General features: G+C 35.2%; 3 protein-coding genes across 3 annotated transcripts; all 3 read left to right on the top strand.

Annotated features, from left to right (window-relative positions):
• The first annotated feature begins 2,707 nt into the window (after positions 1-2,707).
• On the top strand, positions 2,708-4,489 carry LOC128194445 (uncharacterized). Its single transcript, XM_052870056.1, has 4 exons — positions 2,708-3,121; positions 3,203-3,426; positions 3,513-3,688; positions 3,933-4,489. The coding sequence occupies exons 1-4, from the start codon at positions 2,708-2,710 to the stop codon at positions 4,487-4,489; spliced, it is 1,371 nt and encodes a 456-aa protein (XP_052726016.1).
• A 3,206-nt stretch (positions 4,490-7,695) lies between these two features.
• Positions 7,696-8,672, top strand: LOC108342277 (uncharacterized). The gene has a single exon (XM_017580029.2). It carries the CDS (start codon positions 7,829-7,831, stop codon positions 8,600-8,602), a length of 774 nt encoding a protein of 257 aa, XP_017435518.1. The 5' UTR covers positions 7,696-7,828; the 3' UTR covers positions 8,603-8,672.
• Positions 8,673-8,694: 22 nt separating this feature from the next.
• On the top strand, positions 8,695-13,434 carry LOC108342599 (peroxidase 11). Its single transcript, XM_017580392.2, has 4 exons — positions 8,695-11,311; positions 11,674-11,865; positions 11,992-12,157; positions 12,876-13,434. Exons 1-4 carry the CDS (start codon positions 11,081-11,083, stop codon positions 13,295-13,297), a joined length of 1,011 nt encoding a protein of 336 aa, XP_017435881.1. The 5' UTR covers positions 8,695-11,080; the 3' UTR covers positions 13,298-13,434.
• Positions 13,435-19,629: the final 6,195 nt, after the last annotated feature.

Genomic DNA, 19,629 nt, shown 5'->3' with positions numbered 1-19,629 from the left:
GTAGTCAAAATTTTAATAACTAAAATTAGTGATCAATTTATAAACTAATTTATTATCGAAACTATTTTAACTATAAATTTAGATACCAATTATATTTTTTTAAAATTATTTTAATTACCAATCATTTTAATTTATAAAATATATTTAAATTTGTTACTGTAATATCTTATTATTTTTTGGCTTAATAGCTTACTTCGTCCCCAAATTAAAAGTTAAATTTTCGTTTAGTACCCGGTTTTAAAAATGAAGACATTCGGTCCCCATTTTAGAAAAATTGTGTATCTTAAGTCATCATCGTTTAACGGCGTTAAAATTGAAAACGTTGACCTGAGTGTGGATGTGAGGTGTGCAAGAAATGTGGTCGTGGCAATGAGTTGGGGTACGTTAGTTGACCTGGCAAGCAAAAGAAAAAATTACGTGTTATGAAATTGGGGAAATTAAATAATAGGGTTTCTTAATCTTCGAATTAAAAGATTACACAAGTTAGGTAACAGATTGGAGATTTTTGACGTTCTGGAAGGATTGGCGTTGTGCAAGGATTGACGGTGTCGAAGGAGATTGTTGACCGAAAATGGTTAGTGAAGGAGATTCTTGAGCGAAAAGGATTGACGTTGTGGTGATAGTTGTTCGAAGTGAAAAGGTGCAAGGTACGTTTTTTATCAGTTTTTGATGTAGTTGCTTTCCCCCATGGAAGTATCTTGTCTTCTTGTCCCCTTACTATGTTCTGTTGTGGTCCCCCTAATAACGTTGAATTTGTAGTGGTCCCGTCCTTGAGTGGTTTTGGTTTTGTTTTTCGTATTGTTTGTATGGTTTTGGTCCCCAATTAGTGCGAACTGTTTTGTGCTTTTGTCCTCTTAGTGCGTAGTACTATTTTGGATATGGTTTTGTTGAATGTGTGGTTGTTGTTTAACTTGTGGTTGATGCATATTGATTTAAGGTTTAAGCCAAAATGGAATGTTGTAGGTGATACAATGAATGCATGTGATTACTTTTGTATGCCTACAGGTGTGATAGTTGTTAGTAACGTGGCATCTTTACAATGTACATGCATGTGAAGGTCATTAAATACTGATAGTAGATGCATGTGAAGGTCATTAACCAACTTCCTGTAGTCTGACACTTTAATTTATATAGACATATAATAGTTGGTCAAATAAAGAAAATGTCTGACTCTGATATTGAGGTAGTGTTTCACCATGGGGGTAAATTTCTGAATGATGGGTCATTTAGATACCATGGAGGTGAAACCAGTACCTTGGTCGTTGACACAGACAGATGGAGTTATTTTGAAATCTTGGCCATACTGAAGGAGATGGGATATAGAAATGTTAAGGAGTTGTGGTATTCCCTGGGTGGTCGTGTATTAGAAGATAGGTTGGAATTGTTAAGTAATGACACAAGAGCAATGCATATCGTGAGCATTGCGTTATTGAATGGTAAAGCTCATTTGTTGTGGTTCACATGGTGTCCGAACCTGATTATATTAATATGTTACAATATGATGTTGGTGAAGAAGGTGAGGATGGTGAAGATGGTGAAGGTAAACTTAGTGAAGAGGTTGAAGAAGAACGTGGTGAGGATGGTGAAGGTGAAGGTGGTGAAGATGATGAAGTTGGTGAAGTTGGAGAAGATGGTGAAGGTGGTGATGATGGTGAAGTTGGTGATCTTGGACAAGATGGTGATGAGACATAAGATGGTTTATTTGGAGAAGTTGGTGAAGTTGGAGAAGATGGTCAAGGTGTTGATGATGGTGAAGTTGGTGAAGTTGGAGATGTTGCTGAACTTGGAGAAGAGGATGAAGGTGGAGATGTTGTTGAACTTGGAGAAGAGGGTGATGATGGTGAAGTTGGAGATGTTGGTGATGATGGTCATGAGATAGAACATGATTTAGTTGGAGAAGTTGGACAAGATGGTGAAGGTGCTGAAGATGCTGAAGTTGGTCAAGTTGGAGATGTTGGTGAAGTTGACCATGAGACAGAAGGTGCTGAAGATATGCAGGAGGAGTTTGATGTTAGTAGTTGGATAAGGTCTGATGAAGAGGCTTTTGTTAGTGAAGATGAATTTATGGATGTTGGTGTGCATGTTGATGAACAACTTGAACATCAAGATTGTGAAGGTAGTGTGTTTGTTGAAATGGGTACAGGAAGTGGATGCACTACCTCAAACTTGCATGTACAGGCCAGGGGCTTATCTGATAGTGAGTGGGAATCTGATAGTTGTGGCAGTATTTATGCAAGTGATGACTCAGATGATGAAAGTCCCCGAAATGGAGATTTTGGGATCTTCTCAGAGCCCGTAACTATGAAAGAATATAAATGGCAACTAGGGACATACTTCCCTGAAAAAAAACGATTTCACTGATGCAATTATAACTTATGGAGTGCATAATTGTAGGAAGTTGAAGATTTCTAAGAATGACAAGAGAAGAATTTGTGTTAAATGTTGTGGCTCACAAGGGAAATGTCCATGGTATGCATACTATGCATATAGGAGTACCCAAAGTACATGACAACTAAGGAAGATCATAGACAAGCATACATGTAGTAGAGAATTCAACATTGGTTTAGTTACCTCGAAATGGTTAAGTGGCAAATTAGAGAAGAGCATGAAAGCAAATCCAGATATAAATATGAAAAATATGCACAATAAGTTTTGTAAAAATTGAAACATTGGTGTGTCAAGGTCTACAACAACTAAGGCAAAAGCAATGGTAACCGCCAACATTGATGGTTATTTCAAACAACAATATCAAAGACTGTATGATTATGCACAAGAATTACTGAGGTCAAACCCTGGGTCAATAGTGAAATTGAGTGTGGAACGAAATGAGGATAAGGCTATATTCAAAAGAATTTATGTGTGTTTCAAAGCATGTAAGGACAACTTTGTCTCATGTAAACCTATTATACATTTGGATGGATATTTTTTAAAAGGCAAATATGGAGGTGAACTTTTAACTGCTGTTGGAAGAGATGGTAATGATCAGATGGTACCTTTGGCATATGTTGTTGTTGAAGTAGAGAATAAGGAAACATGGACTTGGTTTTTAGAATGGTTAATTGATGATCTTGGAGGTGGGGGATTATGTTCTAGGTGTACCTTTGTGTCAGATCAACAGAAAGTAAGTAAATAAGTACCTTTTCATTGATTACATTGTTCACCATGCCAATTTAAGACTGAATTTCATTCATTACTGTCATAGGGACTTCTGCCAGCTATACAACAACTTTTACCTGGTGTGGACCAACGTTTCTGTGTAAGGCACATTTATGCAAATTTTAGGAAGAAATTTTCTGGCATAAATCTGAGACAATTACTATGGAAGGCAGCAGCAACAACACACCCCCAAGCTTGGGAATCAGTGATGAGACAAATCAAGGAAGTCAACGAAGAGGCCTTTAAACACTTGATAGCTATTCCACCAAGGCAAGTACATTTGAAGTTTACATTAGATTCAATATTTGGCTGAATGTATATTTCTTTTACAAATACTTAAGTTTCTCTTGTTGCAGATTTTGGTCTAGGTCAAGATTTTCAGGAAGACCTACTTGTGACACACTTGTCAATAACATATCTGAAGCTTTTAACAGCGTCATCTTAGATGCTAGGGGGAAACCAATCATAACAATGATGGAAGAGATTCGTAGCTACATGATGAAGAGGTGGGCATCCAATAGAGAGAAGATAAGTAAGTTTCATGGTGGCATTTGTCCCAAAATTCAAAAGAGACTACAAAAGGAGTTAGAGAAGACACAATATTGGATACCTAAGTAAGTAAACTACACAACGAGTTACTCATTTTCCATTTTACTAATTCCATTATAAATTTGTTGCTAATATTGATTTTTAATACTTTGGTAGTTGGTCAGGTCTGCAAGTTTTTTAGATCAGCCATACTTGCAATATTGCTGAAAAGTTCGTGGTTGATGTAGACAAAAGAGATTGTAGCTGTAGGAAGTGGACTGTAACAGGAATACCTTGTTGTCATGCACTCACTGCCATGTGGTTTTTAAACATCAATCCAGAAGACTACATCCCAAATTGGTTTAGAACCTCTACTTATGAAGAAACTTACATTCCATTAATTTTCCCTGTGAATGGACTTGAACTATGGAAAAGGACTTCATATGCTGATGTTTTGCCTCCTCCGAATAGGGTGTTGCCAGGTAGACCAAGAAAAAAAAGAAGACTGGAGAGTTGGGAGCAAAAAAGGGATGATACACAACTTGGACAAACAGGAATCCCAAAGAGATGTGGCATTTATAGACAACTAGGGCATAGAAGAACTAATTGCCCTCAAGCACAACACCAACAAGCTACAACACACTCCACTCAACCAAGTGAACAACAACACCACGAAGCTACACCACTACCCACTCAAGCAAGTCTGAATACTCAACAACAAGACCACAAAGCTACACCACTACCCACTCAAGCAAGTCAGATTACTCAAGAACCCCAGACCGATCACACTACAACAACACTTTAAAAATTGTTCAACTTTCAGTTGTATTTTGGATATGATGTATTTTGCACTTAATAACTTTAACATTTTGGATGATCTATGATGTATTTTCTTAAGTGATGTTTAATCATCAATATCATATCCTTTTGGAACATCTGTGATGTTTTTTCTTCTCAAACTATAAATTGCAATGTTTGCCAGGTTGTTAAAATTGATGGTTTGGCAGCTTCTTAACTGATGTTCATTAAGTTTGTAGACCTTGTTAATATTGAGGGTTTGTACAGATTGTTAATATTGATGGTTTGTACAACTTTATGCTGATGAAATTTTACACTACTCAATTTAAAAATTGGACAAACTGAAAAATTGTATTGGCAGGACCAACTTTCATGTTTTAGTGGCTGTCAAAATTAACTGATGAAAGAAAGAGAGGGCACAATGTCATTACAACCAGAATCTTCATTAACTAACAAACAAACATTACAATATAACCCCATCAAACACCACTTCAACAAAATTAAAACATAAGACATACAAAGATGATGTTAATCTACCCCATCAAACATAAAAACCCCAACAACACCTTCACCCTTTTCTGACAAACCACAAGTGATTTTTCCAAACAAATAATCTTTCTCCTTTGCCATCCAATTGTAGTATCTCTTTCATCTATATAATCTTCAGTGCGTCATTTGAAGAAATTACATCCTCGCACTTCCTCGTTTCGACTCCGCTGTTCAAAACATCCAATCGAAAACATCTCAGGATAAAACGAACTAATGTACCCCAAAATAAAAACACAACATAGAAAACATACCTTGTAATTAGGGCACCCCCAAAAATGCTTCCCCTCGTTCTTAACCGTTTTTGCGACTCTTAATACAACAAGCTCTCCAACAATAGCATATTTGGCTGCCAACCATTCCTCGTGATAAACCACACGCGAGGTCCCCCATGAGCAAGACGAGCATTGATTCATTGACATTGCCTCCACCAACCACACAATACTGCTTCCTCGACACCTACAAAACCACCCAAATCCCAACCACCCAACTTAGGGCACCTACCTCAAAAACAACGAACTTCACAAACTGAGTTAGGACGAACAACTTGTTACCAATAAGGAGTATTGGTAAATCTTGAAGAAATTTGTTTTGATGATGCTACAAGAAGTTTTAGTTGCAGAAGATATTAGAATTAGTTAAAAGCAAATTTGTAGAAATTAAATGTAGTAGGAAATTCTTGTAAAACTTGTAAACTTACATTTTTAACTACAATAATCGATTATGATGATGCAATAATCGATTATCACAAGTCATACTTAAATAAATCGATTATCACTTCATATAATCGATTATCACATTTTCGAAAACCTATAACGGACTTGAATAATCGATTATCACTTACAATAATCGATTATTCATGGCAGTTGGGAGTTGACCTTTGGCATTCAGTGTACTTGGCTATATATTTTTTGTTTTGGAGAAATCAAAAAGAAAAACATCGAACAAAAAGCTTTTGAGAATACAGTGTGATCTGAGGAAGTTCCAAAAGTTTGTTCATTGCATTGCCTGGTCTTGTGAAAAGGAGAAGCTCGCGCTTTGTGGGTCAAAGGTCGGAGCGGTTCTCTTCAAGTTGGCAAAGTTTCTGTTCTTCCGGTTCGTTCGTTCGAAGGAAGGTTTTATCTGTTTTCTGTTTCTTTCACTCTATTGTAAACTTGTGAAACTATTTTTAGTGAAAACGTTAATCACTTTTTATAGTGATTAACAACTGGACGTAGATTCTTTTGAATCGAACCAGGATAAAAATTCTGTGTTGAATTTTCTTGCTCTCTATACTCTTTACTGTTTTATACACATCAACTGTTTGGAAATTTGTCTCTAAGTAAATTAAATTTCTAAAACTGACCATCTTATTAAGAGTTTGACTAAACACGCTTTCCGCTTTATAAGTTATTCCGCTGTGCAAAATTCTATAATGGTACCGATTGTTCCAACACAACTTAGGGCACCCCACCTCAACTCACCACCTTCAGATCACCTCCTTCCCCTAAGCTCATTGGAGATTAAAATGTTAGGGCAAATCCCTATGCATTTGGTTTTCCAAATTAAAAAGACATTTTCATACCTGGCGAAAGCTAAAAAATGTGCATTTGCCACGTTGGATAAATAATTTGCCACATCTTTTAACCTTTAACGTCGTTCCTACCACTGTAACGGACATGACTTAAGTTACGCAATATTTGTTAAATGGGGACCAAATGTCTTCATTTTTAAAACCGGATACTAAACAGAAATTCAGCTCTTATCTTGGGGACGAAGTAAGCTATTAAGCCTATTTTTTATCACTAAAGTTAATCGAATTCCGTGAAAACTTGTATAATTTATAAAAGAGTATAAGACGTGACCAACAAATCATTATAAAACTCAAGGGTCTTCTTATTACTTTGTCTATTACACTTGTACTATCATTAATTTTCTTATAATTTTTTTTAAAGTTATTTGTGAGAGTTATTTCAAGAATAGCAAAATGATATTTTGACAAATGTCTTTTAGAAATCTTTAAAAGCTTTTTTGAAGTTCTATTTAACTTTTTCTTCTTCTAAAAGATAGTGACCCGATAAGGGGTGAAATAATATGCCTAACAAACACCCAACAATCACTAGGATAGGCTCTAGTTATGACTCTGATACTATGTTAGAAAGAGACTTTAAGCCTAACTCAACCCCACAAAACCAACTTGTAGGATGAGGTTTGTACCCACTTATAAAGTATGAATTGACCTTATCTTATTCGATGTGAGACTTACAATACATATTCCTATAAATTATATAACAAAACTACACAATTACAATAAAGTGAGAAGTAGGAAAAACAAAATAATGACACATTTAGAGATAAAAAAAAAGATTAAATTTGAAATGCAATACAATTCTATAACATAAAGATATTAACTAATTGTATTGAACAATCTTTGCACTCTTGTTTTCTAAACTTAAAATCTTCAGTTATTCATTCAAAGTTAATTACATATTAAAATTGCTTTTTCATTTAATAAACATACATACATGATAATTATTAAAACTCTAAATATCAAAAACACATTTAACTACTTTAACTATTTACTATAGTTAAGTTCAAACGAAATTGATAAAATTAAAAAAATTTATATTAAAAGATTATTTTTTCTTACAACTATTTACTTAATCAACACTAGAAATAATAAGTAGTCCCAGGATCTTATAGCTTGAATAATAACTTGATGATATGGAAGCCTCTCGAGCATAAACACAAACACTTAGAAGAAGCAAAGCGAATCTGTAAGAGCGGAACATCGAAGTGAGAAGAAGAAAGGTTGGAGAAAATGGAAGACGTGATAACAGAAGCAGCAGGACCTTCAAGGTTCTTGGAAGAAGACCTAAACATCTTCACAACTCCATCGCCACCCCTTCCTTCACCCTTCCTCATCTTCCCCTACACCCAACAACCCCAACCCCTCAAACCCTCCCTCCTCATCGTCGCCCTCTCCCCTTCCTCCATCGCCCTCTTCCACCGCCTCCGCACCGCCTCCCCCGCTGCCTCCCCCGCCGCCTCGCTCCTCCTCCCCGAACTCTCCCTCTCTCTCCCCGACCATGCCGCCCAAATTCTCCTCCTTTCCCCCTCCGCCCTCCTCGCCGCCATCCCGTTCCCGGTCCCCGGTTCCCGCGCCCACGCCGTCGCCAAAGCCCTCCTCGACGGCCGCATCTGCCCCGACTCCGTCCTCATCCTTGACTCCCTCGAGTCGCGCAACTTCCGCGGCAAGCTATCCTCCGATGAGGCCGTGGCGTTCAAGCTGGACAGCACCGCTGAGAGAAAGAGAAGCGGCGGAGAGAAGCTCCTGCCGGATTTGGAGTATTTTCCTTCCGGAAGCGTTGTTGACGGGCTGGGCGCTGCCATTCTCGCACGGTGCCAGGTGATGAACGTGAGAGCGAGCTTGTGTGTTTCGTGGCCTCAGTTCGACGCCTCTGTGGTGTCGTTGATTAAGGGTTTGCTTCAGCGCCGCGTGTTGCAGGGATTTGATTTTGATTTGAGTGATGAAGACGTTTTTAAATTTGGGAGGAGCAAGGATAGGGTTTTGCATTCTGAGTTGTATATTTGATTAGTGCTTTGTTATGTGAATGTTTTGATCCACTGGGACTAATTCATTTGTGTTTGATTATTTTGGTTAACTTGTGTTGTTATGGTTGGTAGCTTGGTATATTGATTTTCGCCTAAGATTTTACACTGAAACATATTCTAGATTGTGTCTGATGTCATGGCTGTGTTGATTTACTCTTGGGATGACCATGGATTGCAAATTTGCAGTATTTTGGTTTATTTGTATTGGCTGATTATATCTTTGTCTATGCATTTTTAAAATGGTTGATGCTGTCTAAAATGCGTTAGTTGCCGATGTTATTGCAATTGATTCCCTGAAATATATGATCTCTAAGTGCTGTGGATTCCATGTAATTAAAATCCACCATCAAGGATTAATCTCTTTCTCATTGGATTAGTGCTAATTTTAACTTTGTGGTCAATTGTTTGAATAATTTCTTTTTTGGAATTCAAGTGAGTCTAAGTCGTTGGTTGGGTAGAGATGAAAAAGTTGAGTAACTTATAAGGAAGAAGACACATAAATCTATTGTCTTAAGATAAGATTTTAAGATGAACTGGTGGAAAGTCTCTTATGTAGGTTTAACTCATTTCGTTGTTATTGTGTCTCTTTTGTGAATCCTTCCTGGAAAAACCCAATAGGCTCCTATTTAGTGCTTGTTTGAATTGTATGGTTGCATGATGCAACAATAGTTTTGATCCTTGATCTTAAGCAAGGTTTTAATTTGTCAACAGTATCACACCGTGACATAGGGGTTCCACTGGTTGCAGACCAAAATTGGTCTGTAATGGCCTCGATGTAATTGCGACTGTGGTCTGTGTAAAGTGTGTATCCATCAGTTTTAAGTTAGTTAATTAGTTGCCAGCCATAGAGCTAAAAGATTTCAGATGAGTAGTACACATGTAGCGAGGCCTGTATAGGTCTATATAGTATATATTTATGTGTGTCATCATTATGTAAGATATATACAAAACCACCTTGTGCAACTACACTGAAACTCTTATAGTGGAAAATTAGAGAAGTGAACGGGGAGACTGTGAGTGTGAGCAACAAAGAAAATGCTTGATATTCTTGGAATTATTTTCTGAAGAGTGAAAGAGAAAAGGCAACATAAGCCAAGGAGAAAGGTTCTGTTGTAAGAAAACCATGATCTTGATCACAATAATTCAATTGAAACATTGGCTTAAACATGTATATCTGTCGGTAATCTCCCTTTTACCAGTCTGTATGTTGTTTTCTGGTTTCATGACTTTTGGTTTGCGTTTCTGTGTTGTCTGGTTTTGCAAGAAGAATCTTCGTAACTCAATTTTCAGGACAGCTTTTGCATAACTGTGACTGAAATTGGACCACTACAATTTAAAACCATGAGTACAAGTAGTAGGATAGTCGGAGGCATGGCTAGTGTAATTTCATTTAGTTTTCGCTCGAAAGATGCTTTACAAGCTGTAGATGTTAGTAACTAATCTGAATTTGTTTTTGAATGATGTTAGCTATGGAGGACGGAGTTATTGACTTGTATTCAATCAATATACAAATGAAGTTTGGGGCATTGGATGTCTGATAATAGTATTTGAAGAATTCAAATGCATAAGTTTTACATTAAGTAAAGAATATATATAAAAAGAAATTTTTTAAGAAATTCTTGCATTAAGTTTTTTTTAAAAAAAAATAATATGAAATCTCTTATATGGATCGATCCATAATTTATTTAATTCAAATTTCTTTAATTATATACCTGTGGGGAGAGTTTGCCGTGAGACAGTCCTCTGTTCCTTTATTACTGACTAAATTGTCTTTTCAAGAGAAGTAGATCCTGTTAGGGATCAGAATAGAAAGTACGTATAAATTTCATATTAAATTTCTAACAGGAAAAGTAAAATAATTTTCATTAATTATTGAAAATTCGACACGTGTTCTGAAGCTACAATCTCAATGTTGCTTGAATCCGATTGATTTACTTGCATTCTCTTTATTGGGTTTGTATACAATCTTCTACTAATTGTTAAAATGGATAAAGTCAATATGGACGATAATTTTGGAGATATTTGCCATCTATTCTTATAGTTAAAGATACCTTTAATCGTGTACTTGAGGACAAAACTTGTAACATGTTTTCCTTTCTTCTGTAAAAACAAGGAATTTGACAAAGTCCAAATGCAATCTCATTCTTGGAAGAAACAACGAGAAAGCCAAACGTGCAAATTGACACTATATATAAAAACTGCAAAGATAATAAGATTAGCTGTTATTAGTTTTGTTTGGTGACTTCTCAACGGGGAATATTACTTTTAGTTTAAGAACACCCACCAACTTAATCATATTAGTTGCATCTTCTATTGACTCTTACAAACATATTTTCTAAACACTCAAGTAGCCAATGAAGGAACATGGTGCAACACTCTACTTCAAACACCTTATATATACTCATCATTCTCACCAATCTCTCCCACCCTTCTTTTCTTCAAACTTAAAGCATTAACAATGGATCCTTCCTTTACTTCAAAATCCCTTCTGCATGTTGTTCTTATCTTAGGCTTTCTTGGTACCACCAGATTGCATGCAAGTGACACTCCTCTGACACTGGATTACTATGCATCAACTTGCCCCACTGTGTTTGATATTGTCAGGAAGGAAATGGAATGTGCAGTTCTTTCTGATCCCCGCAATGCAGCAAAGATAGTCCGGCTACATTTCCATGACTGCTTTGTTCAGGTTTGCGACATCTTCGTATCACTTAACCATATCTGTACCAGTCGTAAGCAATTATGGTGCTTGTAATAGTTCTATAGTTTCATTTTGAGGAAACCAAAGGGTAACTCATATACAATTCAATAACTATTGTATGTGTTGCTCTCCAATTAGAATTAAAAATTTTCTTTAGTAAGCAATTATGCATAATGTAAACTTTTATTTGGCACTGTAATAAGGTAAAACTCCAATTCTAATTAATGGATAGTAGAAACAAGAGCTATAGAATTGTATAAGTTTTGTCCTATCATATGATATAAAACCAATATGAATTCAATGAGAAATATATACACAATAACTAGATGTCATAATCTTCATGGGGTCAGGGATGCGATGGATCCATTTTGCTTGATGATACAGTCACACTTAAAGGTGAGAAAAAGGCAGCTAACAACATCAACTCTTTGAAAGGCTCGGCAATCGTTGATAGAATAAAAAACATGGTTGAATCAGAGTGCCCTGCAGTTGTTTCTTGCGCTGATATTCTCACAATTGCAGCCAGAGATGCTGTGATTCTGGTAAAAGAAAAACTGCTTGCTTCTATATTTTATCAAACAGTTTTCATAGATTTTAATCTTTAATTTTCTGCATAGAAGTTAGTAGAATTATTTATGCAGATGCCTCTTTCCTCTGATCTGTTGTAGGTAGGGGGGCCATACTGGGATGTTCCTGTGGGAAGGAAAGATTCTGTCACTGCAAATTTTGATCTTGCCAACACCAATCTTCCCACACCAGAGGAGAGCCTTCTCTCTATCATTGCCAAGTTTCTTTACCAAGGTCTATCTGTGACTGATATGGTAGCCCTTGCAGGTATATTAAATTTTCTATGAATGGAATAAAACTTTGAATATTTATCTACTTTTATCTCTTTTAAATATAACAATTTTCTGGTTTAATCTTTTAAAAAGCTATTTGCTGATTTTAATTTTTGTTAAGAAATAGACTTTAAACTTAATCTAACTTTACAACATCGATTTATAAGATGAGATTTATACTCAACTATATATTGTAAAGTAGTTTTATTTATAATTAACATGAGATTTCTAACACACTCCCTAGCATTGAGACATATAGATCTCGAGCTCAGCTAGACATTAGTGGCCCAAAAACAGGTGATACAATAAGTCCAACAAATAACAAATCTTATGATAACAGGCAACATAATAGACCTAACAAACAATAAATCTCGCTAAGATAAGCTTAAACTCATGACTCTGCTATAATGTTAAGAAATAGACTTTAAGTTTAACTCAACCCTATAAAACCGATTTGTAAGATGAGGTTTGCACTAATAATATTATAAATTAACTTTATCTCTAGTCAATGTGAGATCTCCAATAATTTTCATAATTTTTGTAAAGGTTCTATCATCATCTAGTGAAGAATTAACATGCATTTGGAGATATGAGTTTCATGAGTGATAGACCATAATTGTGATCTACCACCTCATCTTCCCTACTTCTTAAAAGATTCCTAGATGTATTATGCACTTTCTTCATACCACATTTTCTGATAACTAAGCCTGCAGGAGCCCACACCATTGGCATGGCACAGTGTAAGAATTTCAGGTCAAGAATTTATGGAAGCTTTGACTCAACATTGAAAAATCCAATTTCTGAGAGTCACCGCAGCAACCTGAGATCTGTTTGCCCACCTGTTGGGGGAGGAGACAACAACATAACTGCAATGGACTATATGACACCTAATCTGTTTGATAATTCTTTCTACCAGTTACTGCTAAATGGGGAGGGAGTTCTCAACTCAGACCAAGAAATGTACTCAAGTTTGTTTGGTATTGAAACTAGAGAGCTTGTGAAGATGTATGCAGCAGATCCTCTGGCTTTCTTCCAACAGTTCTCAGAGTCAATGGTGAAAATGGGAAATATAACAAACTCGGAAAGCTTCATCACTGGGGAAGTTAGGAAGAACTGCAGATTTGTCAACACATAGACTTCATTTTTCTGTTTTATATGCCTTTTTGTTTGCTTCCACACACAAAGAACCACCAAATTTATGTGTTCCAGCTACAACAAATTGATAATTCTAAACCAAGCTAGCAATTATATAATGAACAAATTAAGTGAGAAGTTGTTGATTTCCCTTTTTCATGAACAAATTAAGTGTTAAGTCTGATAATGAGAGTTGTAAGAACCAATGCTATTTATACAAGAGTTGCTTCCAAACTGTATGGCTTGATTAAGCTCATGTCAAGTTCCTTATATTCCTACACTCTAAGTCTAACTTTTTTTCCTATATCAATTACGAGTAAATAATATATGTAATGATAGTGTCAAAAGGTTTTTCTACTTTAATCTACTCACAGATAAATATGTATGGTAAGCTTGTTAATTTTTATGATAATTATCTTAGAGATTGTACGATGACGATTTCCGTGGAGTTGATAACTAATTTCTATAAAATATTTCAATGACAATGATTTCCTACTGAAAACTTTAACTTGCCAAAATTCTCACGAGTACTTTGGTAATTTATATTGACATTATAAGATAGTTGTTGAAAAAATTTCAAAATTCATTTGTCATATCTAAGTGAAATGAACTTTTTAGATTTTTTGTAACTATAATTTGGACTAATTAATGTAAATTATGTGATTATAAATGTTAATCAATCAAAGATGTTGTGACTAGTATCTGATTTATTGAAATCAATGAAAGCCGCAATGTGATACTCTGATACCTCGCCAATGACGACACCCCTTTCCCTAATGCCAACACCAGATTCATACAATCCATCCATAATTTGTTTCAATTTCAAACAACAAAGAATTAATTTACATCACTTACATAGAAGAACCTATATGAAAATTGAACAATACAAATTCATGAAGAATGTATATAATGCTCTTTACCTTTCAATGAAGTCCATGTTCAAGGGAGGGACCGATAATCGAAGTCTTGATCATAATGTACAGATTTCCCAACCCTAAAGATATATATATAATTATTTAATATTATATAAACGTATATAATATTATCTACCTATTTATGAATTTTTATTGTAAGCACAAGGAGATATTCCAATACAAGTTGTTCTCTTCATTGTGAATTGAAAGATAGTCAAAATTAGAAGTAGTGGAGTTGTCATGTCAAACAACTACTTCCCTCATTTCAAACTCATCTCCTTTATTCATCTTTCAACAATTTCACCATTTTGTGAGCCCACATGCTTGCCCTTGCATTCTATGTATTAGGTTACAAAACTCCATTCTTTTCTGTCTCCCTTTCCACACTCAAAAATACTATAAAGAAAGGCCATTCTCATTGACTCATAACAATTTCATTTCTCCAATGACATTGACAAACACTTTTTTCAAAGCTAACCATAAGAGCAATAACAAAAAGACTCCAATATAAGAAGATTTTAACTTTTTTTAATCAGTTTAAGTATATTATTCCAAGATTATTTGTTAGTCTATGATATTCGTGAATATAGAACTAATTAGATTTATCAGTAGACTTCAAAGAGAGTAATTTTTTTTTTGAAGATATAATTTTCCTATAGGCTAATTTGACTGAGTATATAGTATACACCTTAGTTATATATGCCACTCATATATTGTGTGAGATAATCCATGATTATAATTTGTATATGTTTCTCGTAAGAGCTTCAAGAGAAATTATAATAAATCTCTTTTTGAAAGGAGCAAAACTTTATTATTACAAGTCGTAATTGTAAAGAGAATTCATACTTACAACGTAATAACATAGTAAATAGTAGAAATAAGTTATAATCATGCAATGTAGTTTCTGTATAAGATATATTTGCTTTTGACACTAGTTGTCGGACCAACTCCACCTTTAATTTCAAGTAGATTCTGTAATTTTTTTTAATTAAAATATAAAAGTAAGGAAATGCTACTCTCTAACACCCTCTTAACAATTACAATTTTGTAATTCTAACATTTCTTCTAACAAGAAAAATATGTTCAAAAAAGATAAAAAAAAAAACACTTACAAATCTTCATGATTTAAATAAAGTTAAAATTCCTATAAAGATGCCATATTAGTTATGTTTTTCAACAACAGGTCCACCAACAGTTTACCTACCCTCCCAACATAGGACATAAACAATATCTTCTGTTCTTATCCTTCCGTTGTGCTTAACTCAACATATATTGTTCATCTCTGTATAAAGCATTCATTGTTTCCAAACTTATTACCTGCTACTACACATTTCAAACTAGCTACACCAAATGAATAGGTCCATATAACCACAAAACATGTTAAAGTGATAACAATTAAATAGCTAGAAAGAACAAATATCAGGTTTTATCTGGCCAATCTTTGATGAAATCATCTTCATTTTCATCTTCATCATATTGTTTATCACTATCAAATTCTTTCTTAGATGAAAATGTTCTTCAATATTGATACAAAAGCTATATTTTCTAGATTAATTATATCTAAACTTGAATCTCTTCCTACATAAACTAAGTTAGCAATTTTCCTACCATATTCACCTTGAGCTTGTTCAACCCTAACAACATTTTGTCGCTCTTGAGCTATCTATTCATTTTGAAACTCAATATCATCAAATCGAAGAAATTACTTCATAAGCTCCAATAAGCTCCAATTCAGAGAACTTTTGAAATATTATTGTTCCCAACATTTGGGATTTCTATGGTAACTTGTCTTTCTTCATTAATTCCTTTTCTTGATTAAATTTTAACTCAGGTGAGTTTTTCTTCCTGTTATAGATATCGTGACCCACACCAACTCGTGCAATCTCAATTATCTCAAGAAGTTACTAGGTAAATATCCAACAAGGTCGAGCGATGCTAGAGCTACTATCGAGGAGGGCGCTTTGACCAAGGCCGAAGGAGAGGGAACATCAGTCAGCCACGCTGATGCAATGCGAGTCTCCCTTGTTGGTTAAAACAACCGGTATCGTCGAGTTGCGCATCGGAATAAAATAGCGGAAAACGTGTTACGGTCAAAAGTCAAGTTAAAATAGTCGATTTCAAAAATTGATTTTCTTAGTAAACTTTTATCGAACAATTGATATGCTAAAAGTTTAAAGAGTGTAGAATTCAAGAAAATCAACACAGAAAATTTATCCTAGTTCGAATCAAAAGATTCTACGTCCAGTCGTTAATCATTATAATTAGTTATTAACCTTTTTTTTCACTAAGATATGGTTTGCAGATTACAATTTGATAATCAAAATAAGCAAAGAATAGAAAACACCTTCATCGACAAACGAACGGAAGAACCTTCCTTTCGACAAACGAACGGAAGAACCTTCCTTTCGACAAACGAAAGGAAGAATATGCTCAACCAACTTGAAGAGAACCACTCCGACCTTAGACACACTAAGCACGAGCTTCTCTTATTTACAAAACTTGACTTAAGCAACTTTATCACTTGAGAACTTCCTCAGACAAATTGTATTCTCAAATGGCATAGATCCCTTTTCGCTCTCAGAGAGCTTCCCTTAGGCACAAATCTCTAATACTCTCAAAATGAAAAGTTCCTTCCTAAGAGTTGAGGAAAACACTATTTATAACCCAAGGTTCATAAAATGAAAAGACAACTCCCAACTGTCAAATATAATCTATTATCATAAGTGATAATCGATTATTTGTGTCCGTTATGGAGTTTTCAAAAAGTGATAATCGATTATCTTGAGTGATAATTGATTATCTTGAGTGATAATCGATTATTTGCGCGACTTTGGCAATACTAACTCAGACTGAAATAATCGATTATTATACCAAATAATCGATTATTTGCGCAAAGACTCTCTAAACAGGAAAACTTCTAAGAGTTCTTACATTAACAAAGTAATTCCTATACAATTAATTCTACAAAATGATTTTAAATAAATACAACAAAAGTCTTCACGTTCTTCATCTTGTAGCATCATCAAAACCATAATATCTTCAAGACACCAATGCTCCTCATTGGTAAATGATCAAGTATTTAGAACATTTATCTTCTGAAAAGTTTTCCAATAAAGGATATTGATCGAGCTTCCTTGATCAACCAGGACCTTCCTTGACTCTAGCGCCTTGAAGTCTTCATTGGTGAAGGTGATGGGCAACATGCTTTTAATCCTTTGCTCTACCTAATGTATCGACTTAAGCGCTTTGATATGTCTTTTGCGTGCTAACACCGAGGATGTTCCTCTTACAAATCCACCAGAGATCGTGTTTATGTAACTGTTAGCAAAATCATGAAATATAGAAGTTTTGATGATGCCAAATTCAAGTTTCAAGTACTCACTTTGCAAGAAGACTTTCATGAAGACTTTCATGAAGACTTTCATGAAGACTTGTTTTATATGTTAAAGCTTTTGTGATTAGTAGTTTATGTATAGGGCTTGATGTTTTGTTTGATTCCATGTACTTTATGCTTTAAAGTTCTATTTGGAGTCAAAATACTTTGTAATAATCGATTAGCTACTTAAGATAATCGATTATCGTAGAGAGGTTTTTAAGTCTGATGAAAACTCATGTTTGGCTCTAGAATAATCAATTACCAGATAATGATAATCGATCATCCATAATCAATTATGACTTACCATAATCGATTATCACTACTAGTCGTTGGAGTTTTTTAGCATGTTTTTTACTGTTGTGCATTCATTAAATGCATAATCGATTACTATAAGTGGATAATCGATTATCAGTGTCAAATTTTGATGAGGACAAACTTTGTCAAATTTGACCAAATTTTGGTCAAGATTGACTCTGTCGAATTCAGCCGAATTTCAGTCGAGTCCTATCTCGACCATTGGTCCATGCCGACTTGTGTTAACCTTCTACCCGAGTAGACCTATCTCATCCTATTTCTTGGGCTGACAAATCTCGGCCTTCAGCCTAAACCAACCTGTATTGAATATCGACCTGGTAAGCCTGTCTCGACCATCGGCTCGGGCTTATCGGTCTCGACCATCAATCCTGGCAATCTTGTCCCAACCTTCATCCTGAGTCCACCCTTCTTGACCTTTGGCTTGTGATTGTGTTCTCAAACTTTGACATAAGCTGATATGTCCAACCTTTGAGTGAGTCTCGTCCTTCAGCCCAAGTCGACTTGTATTGATCTTCGACTTGGGATGACCCGTCATGACCTTCGGTTCGAGTCACCAGTCTCAACCTCCGACCAAGGTCAACCCGTCTTGATCTTTGGCCCGAGTTGTCCTATCTCAACCTTCAGTCCGAGTAGACCAATCTCGACCTTCAGCCTTGACCAGCCTGTCCCGACCTTCAGCCTGGGTCAGCCCATCTCAATGCTCAATCCAAGAGAGCCTATCTCAAATATCAGTCTGAAATGACTTGTCTAGGCCTTCGACATAGACTAGCTCATTTTGGTGTTCGGCTTGAGATGACTCGACTCGATATATGATCCAAGCTAAAGGTATTGCTTTTAACAATTAATTAAAGTCTTGTAATGGGGTGAAGTTCATCTTATCCTTGATCCTAAGTCACTTGAAAGAAGACTCCGAAGATTGGAGTTTTTTTTATTGTTTCCTCAATTGGTAGTCCCGTAAAAAGGCTTATTCAAAGATGAGCTAGGGCTAATCCATGGATCATGGATCAAGTTGACAAATCAACTCTTAAGAGAGTAGAAACTAGTGCAATGAGTAAAAATAAAGTGAAGGAATAGAAAAAGATGAACATGTTGTCACCTCCTAAATACTGTCAACGCCAAATTTAATAGAAAAGATTATATTGATTCTTTTTAAATAAAATGAAAATTAAATTGAGGAAAAAAAACTTAAAAGATTTTAAGAAAAAAAAAACTGTTAAGCCTAAAACATAAAAGTGCATTATTCGGAGGCCAATGAACATGTTTTATATCACAAAGGCTAATATCCTTCCTTCCATAATTAATACAGAGACAGTGGCTTGATGGAAAAGCTGAAAGTGAAAATGAAAGAGAAATAATAAAAATGGAAACACACTTATTTGCATCTTGAAAAGTAAGAATATGCCCTGCAACTTCTTTTCTTCCATGAGATATTACAACTGAGATCATGATTTTTTTTCCATAAATGGGGGTGCTCACACATGCTCCACTCACCTTATATATCAACACTGAAAAATGTTCTGATAAGAGGCTTCATTAAACCAATTGACAAAATAAAAAATTACCCTCTAAATTGTTATTCCCTCTGTAAGGTCGACCAGAGCATCTCAACCTTCATTCTGCACATTTTTGTCTTAACAAGAATTAGAAAAGTTGCTCATTTAGCAGTTACTTTTGTGAGTAATAGAGACAGCACTTGTCCTTTTTAACTAAGCATCATGACTCTGAGTC

Source organism: Vigna angularis, chromosome 10 (assembly GCF_016808095.1).
Source record: "Vigna angularis cultivar LongXiaoDou No.4 chromosome 10, ASM1680809v1, whole genome shotgun sequence".
NCBI classification, from domain to species: domain Eukaryota; kingdom Viridiplantae; phylum Streptophyta; class Magnoliopsida; order Fabales; family Fabaceae; genus Vigna; species Vigna angularis.
Note: the sequence above shows the minus strand (reverse complement) of the source record. Positions and strands in the feature narration are given on the sequence as shown.

Coding starts and splice junctions, on each gene's coding strand:
- LOC128194445 (XM_052870056.1), top strand. CDS start 2,708: ATGGTAACCGCCAACATTGATGGTTATTTCAAACAACAATATCAAAGA. Junction 3,122..3,202: donor TTGTGTCAGATCAACAGAAA/GTAAGTAAATAA, acceptor TTACTGTCATAG/GGACTTCTGCCAGCTATACA. Junction 3,427..3,512: donor TTGATAGCTATTCCACCAAG/GCAAGTACATTT, acceptor CTCTTGTTGCAG/ATTTTGGTCTAGGTCAAGAT.
- LOC108342277 (XM_017580029.2), top strand. CDS start 7,829: ATGGAAGACGTGATAACAGAAGCAGCAGGACCTTCAAGGTTCTTGGAA.
- LOC108342599 (XM_017580392.2), top strand. CDS start 11,081: ATGGATCCTTCCTTTACTTCAAAATCCCTTCTGCATGTTGTTCTTATC. Junction 11,312..11,673: donor TCCATGACTGCTTTGTTCAG/GTTTGCGACATC, acceptor TCATGGGGTCAG/GGATGCGATGGATCCATTTT. Junction 11,866..11,991: donor CCAGAGATGCTGTGATTCTG/GTAAAAGAAAAA, acceptor GATCTGTTGTAG/GTAGGGGGGCCATACTGGGA.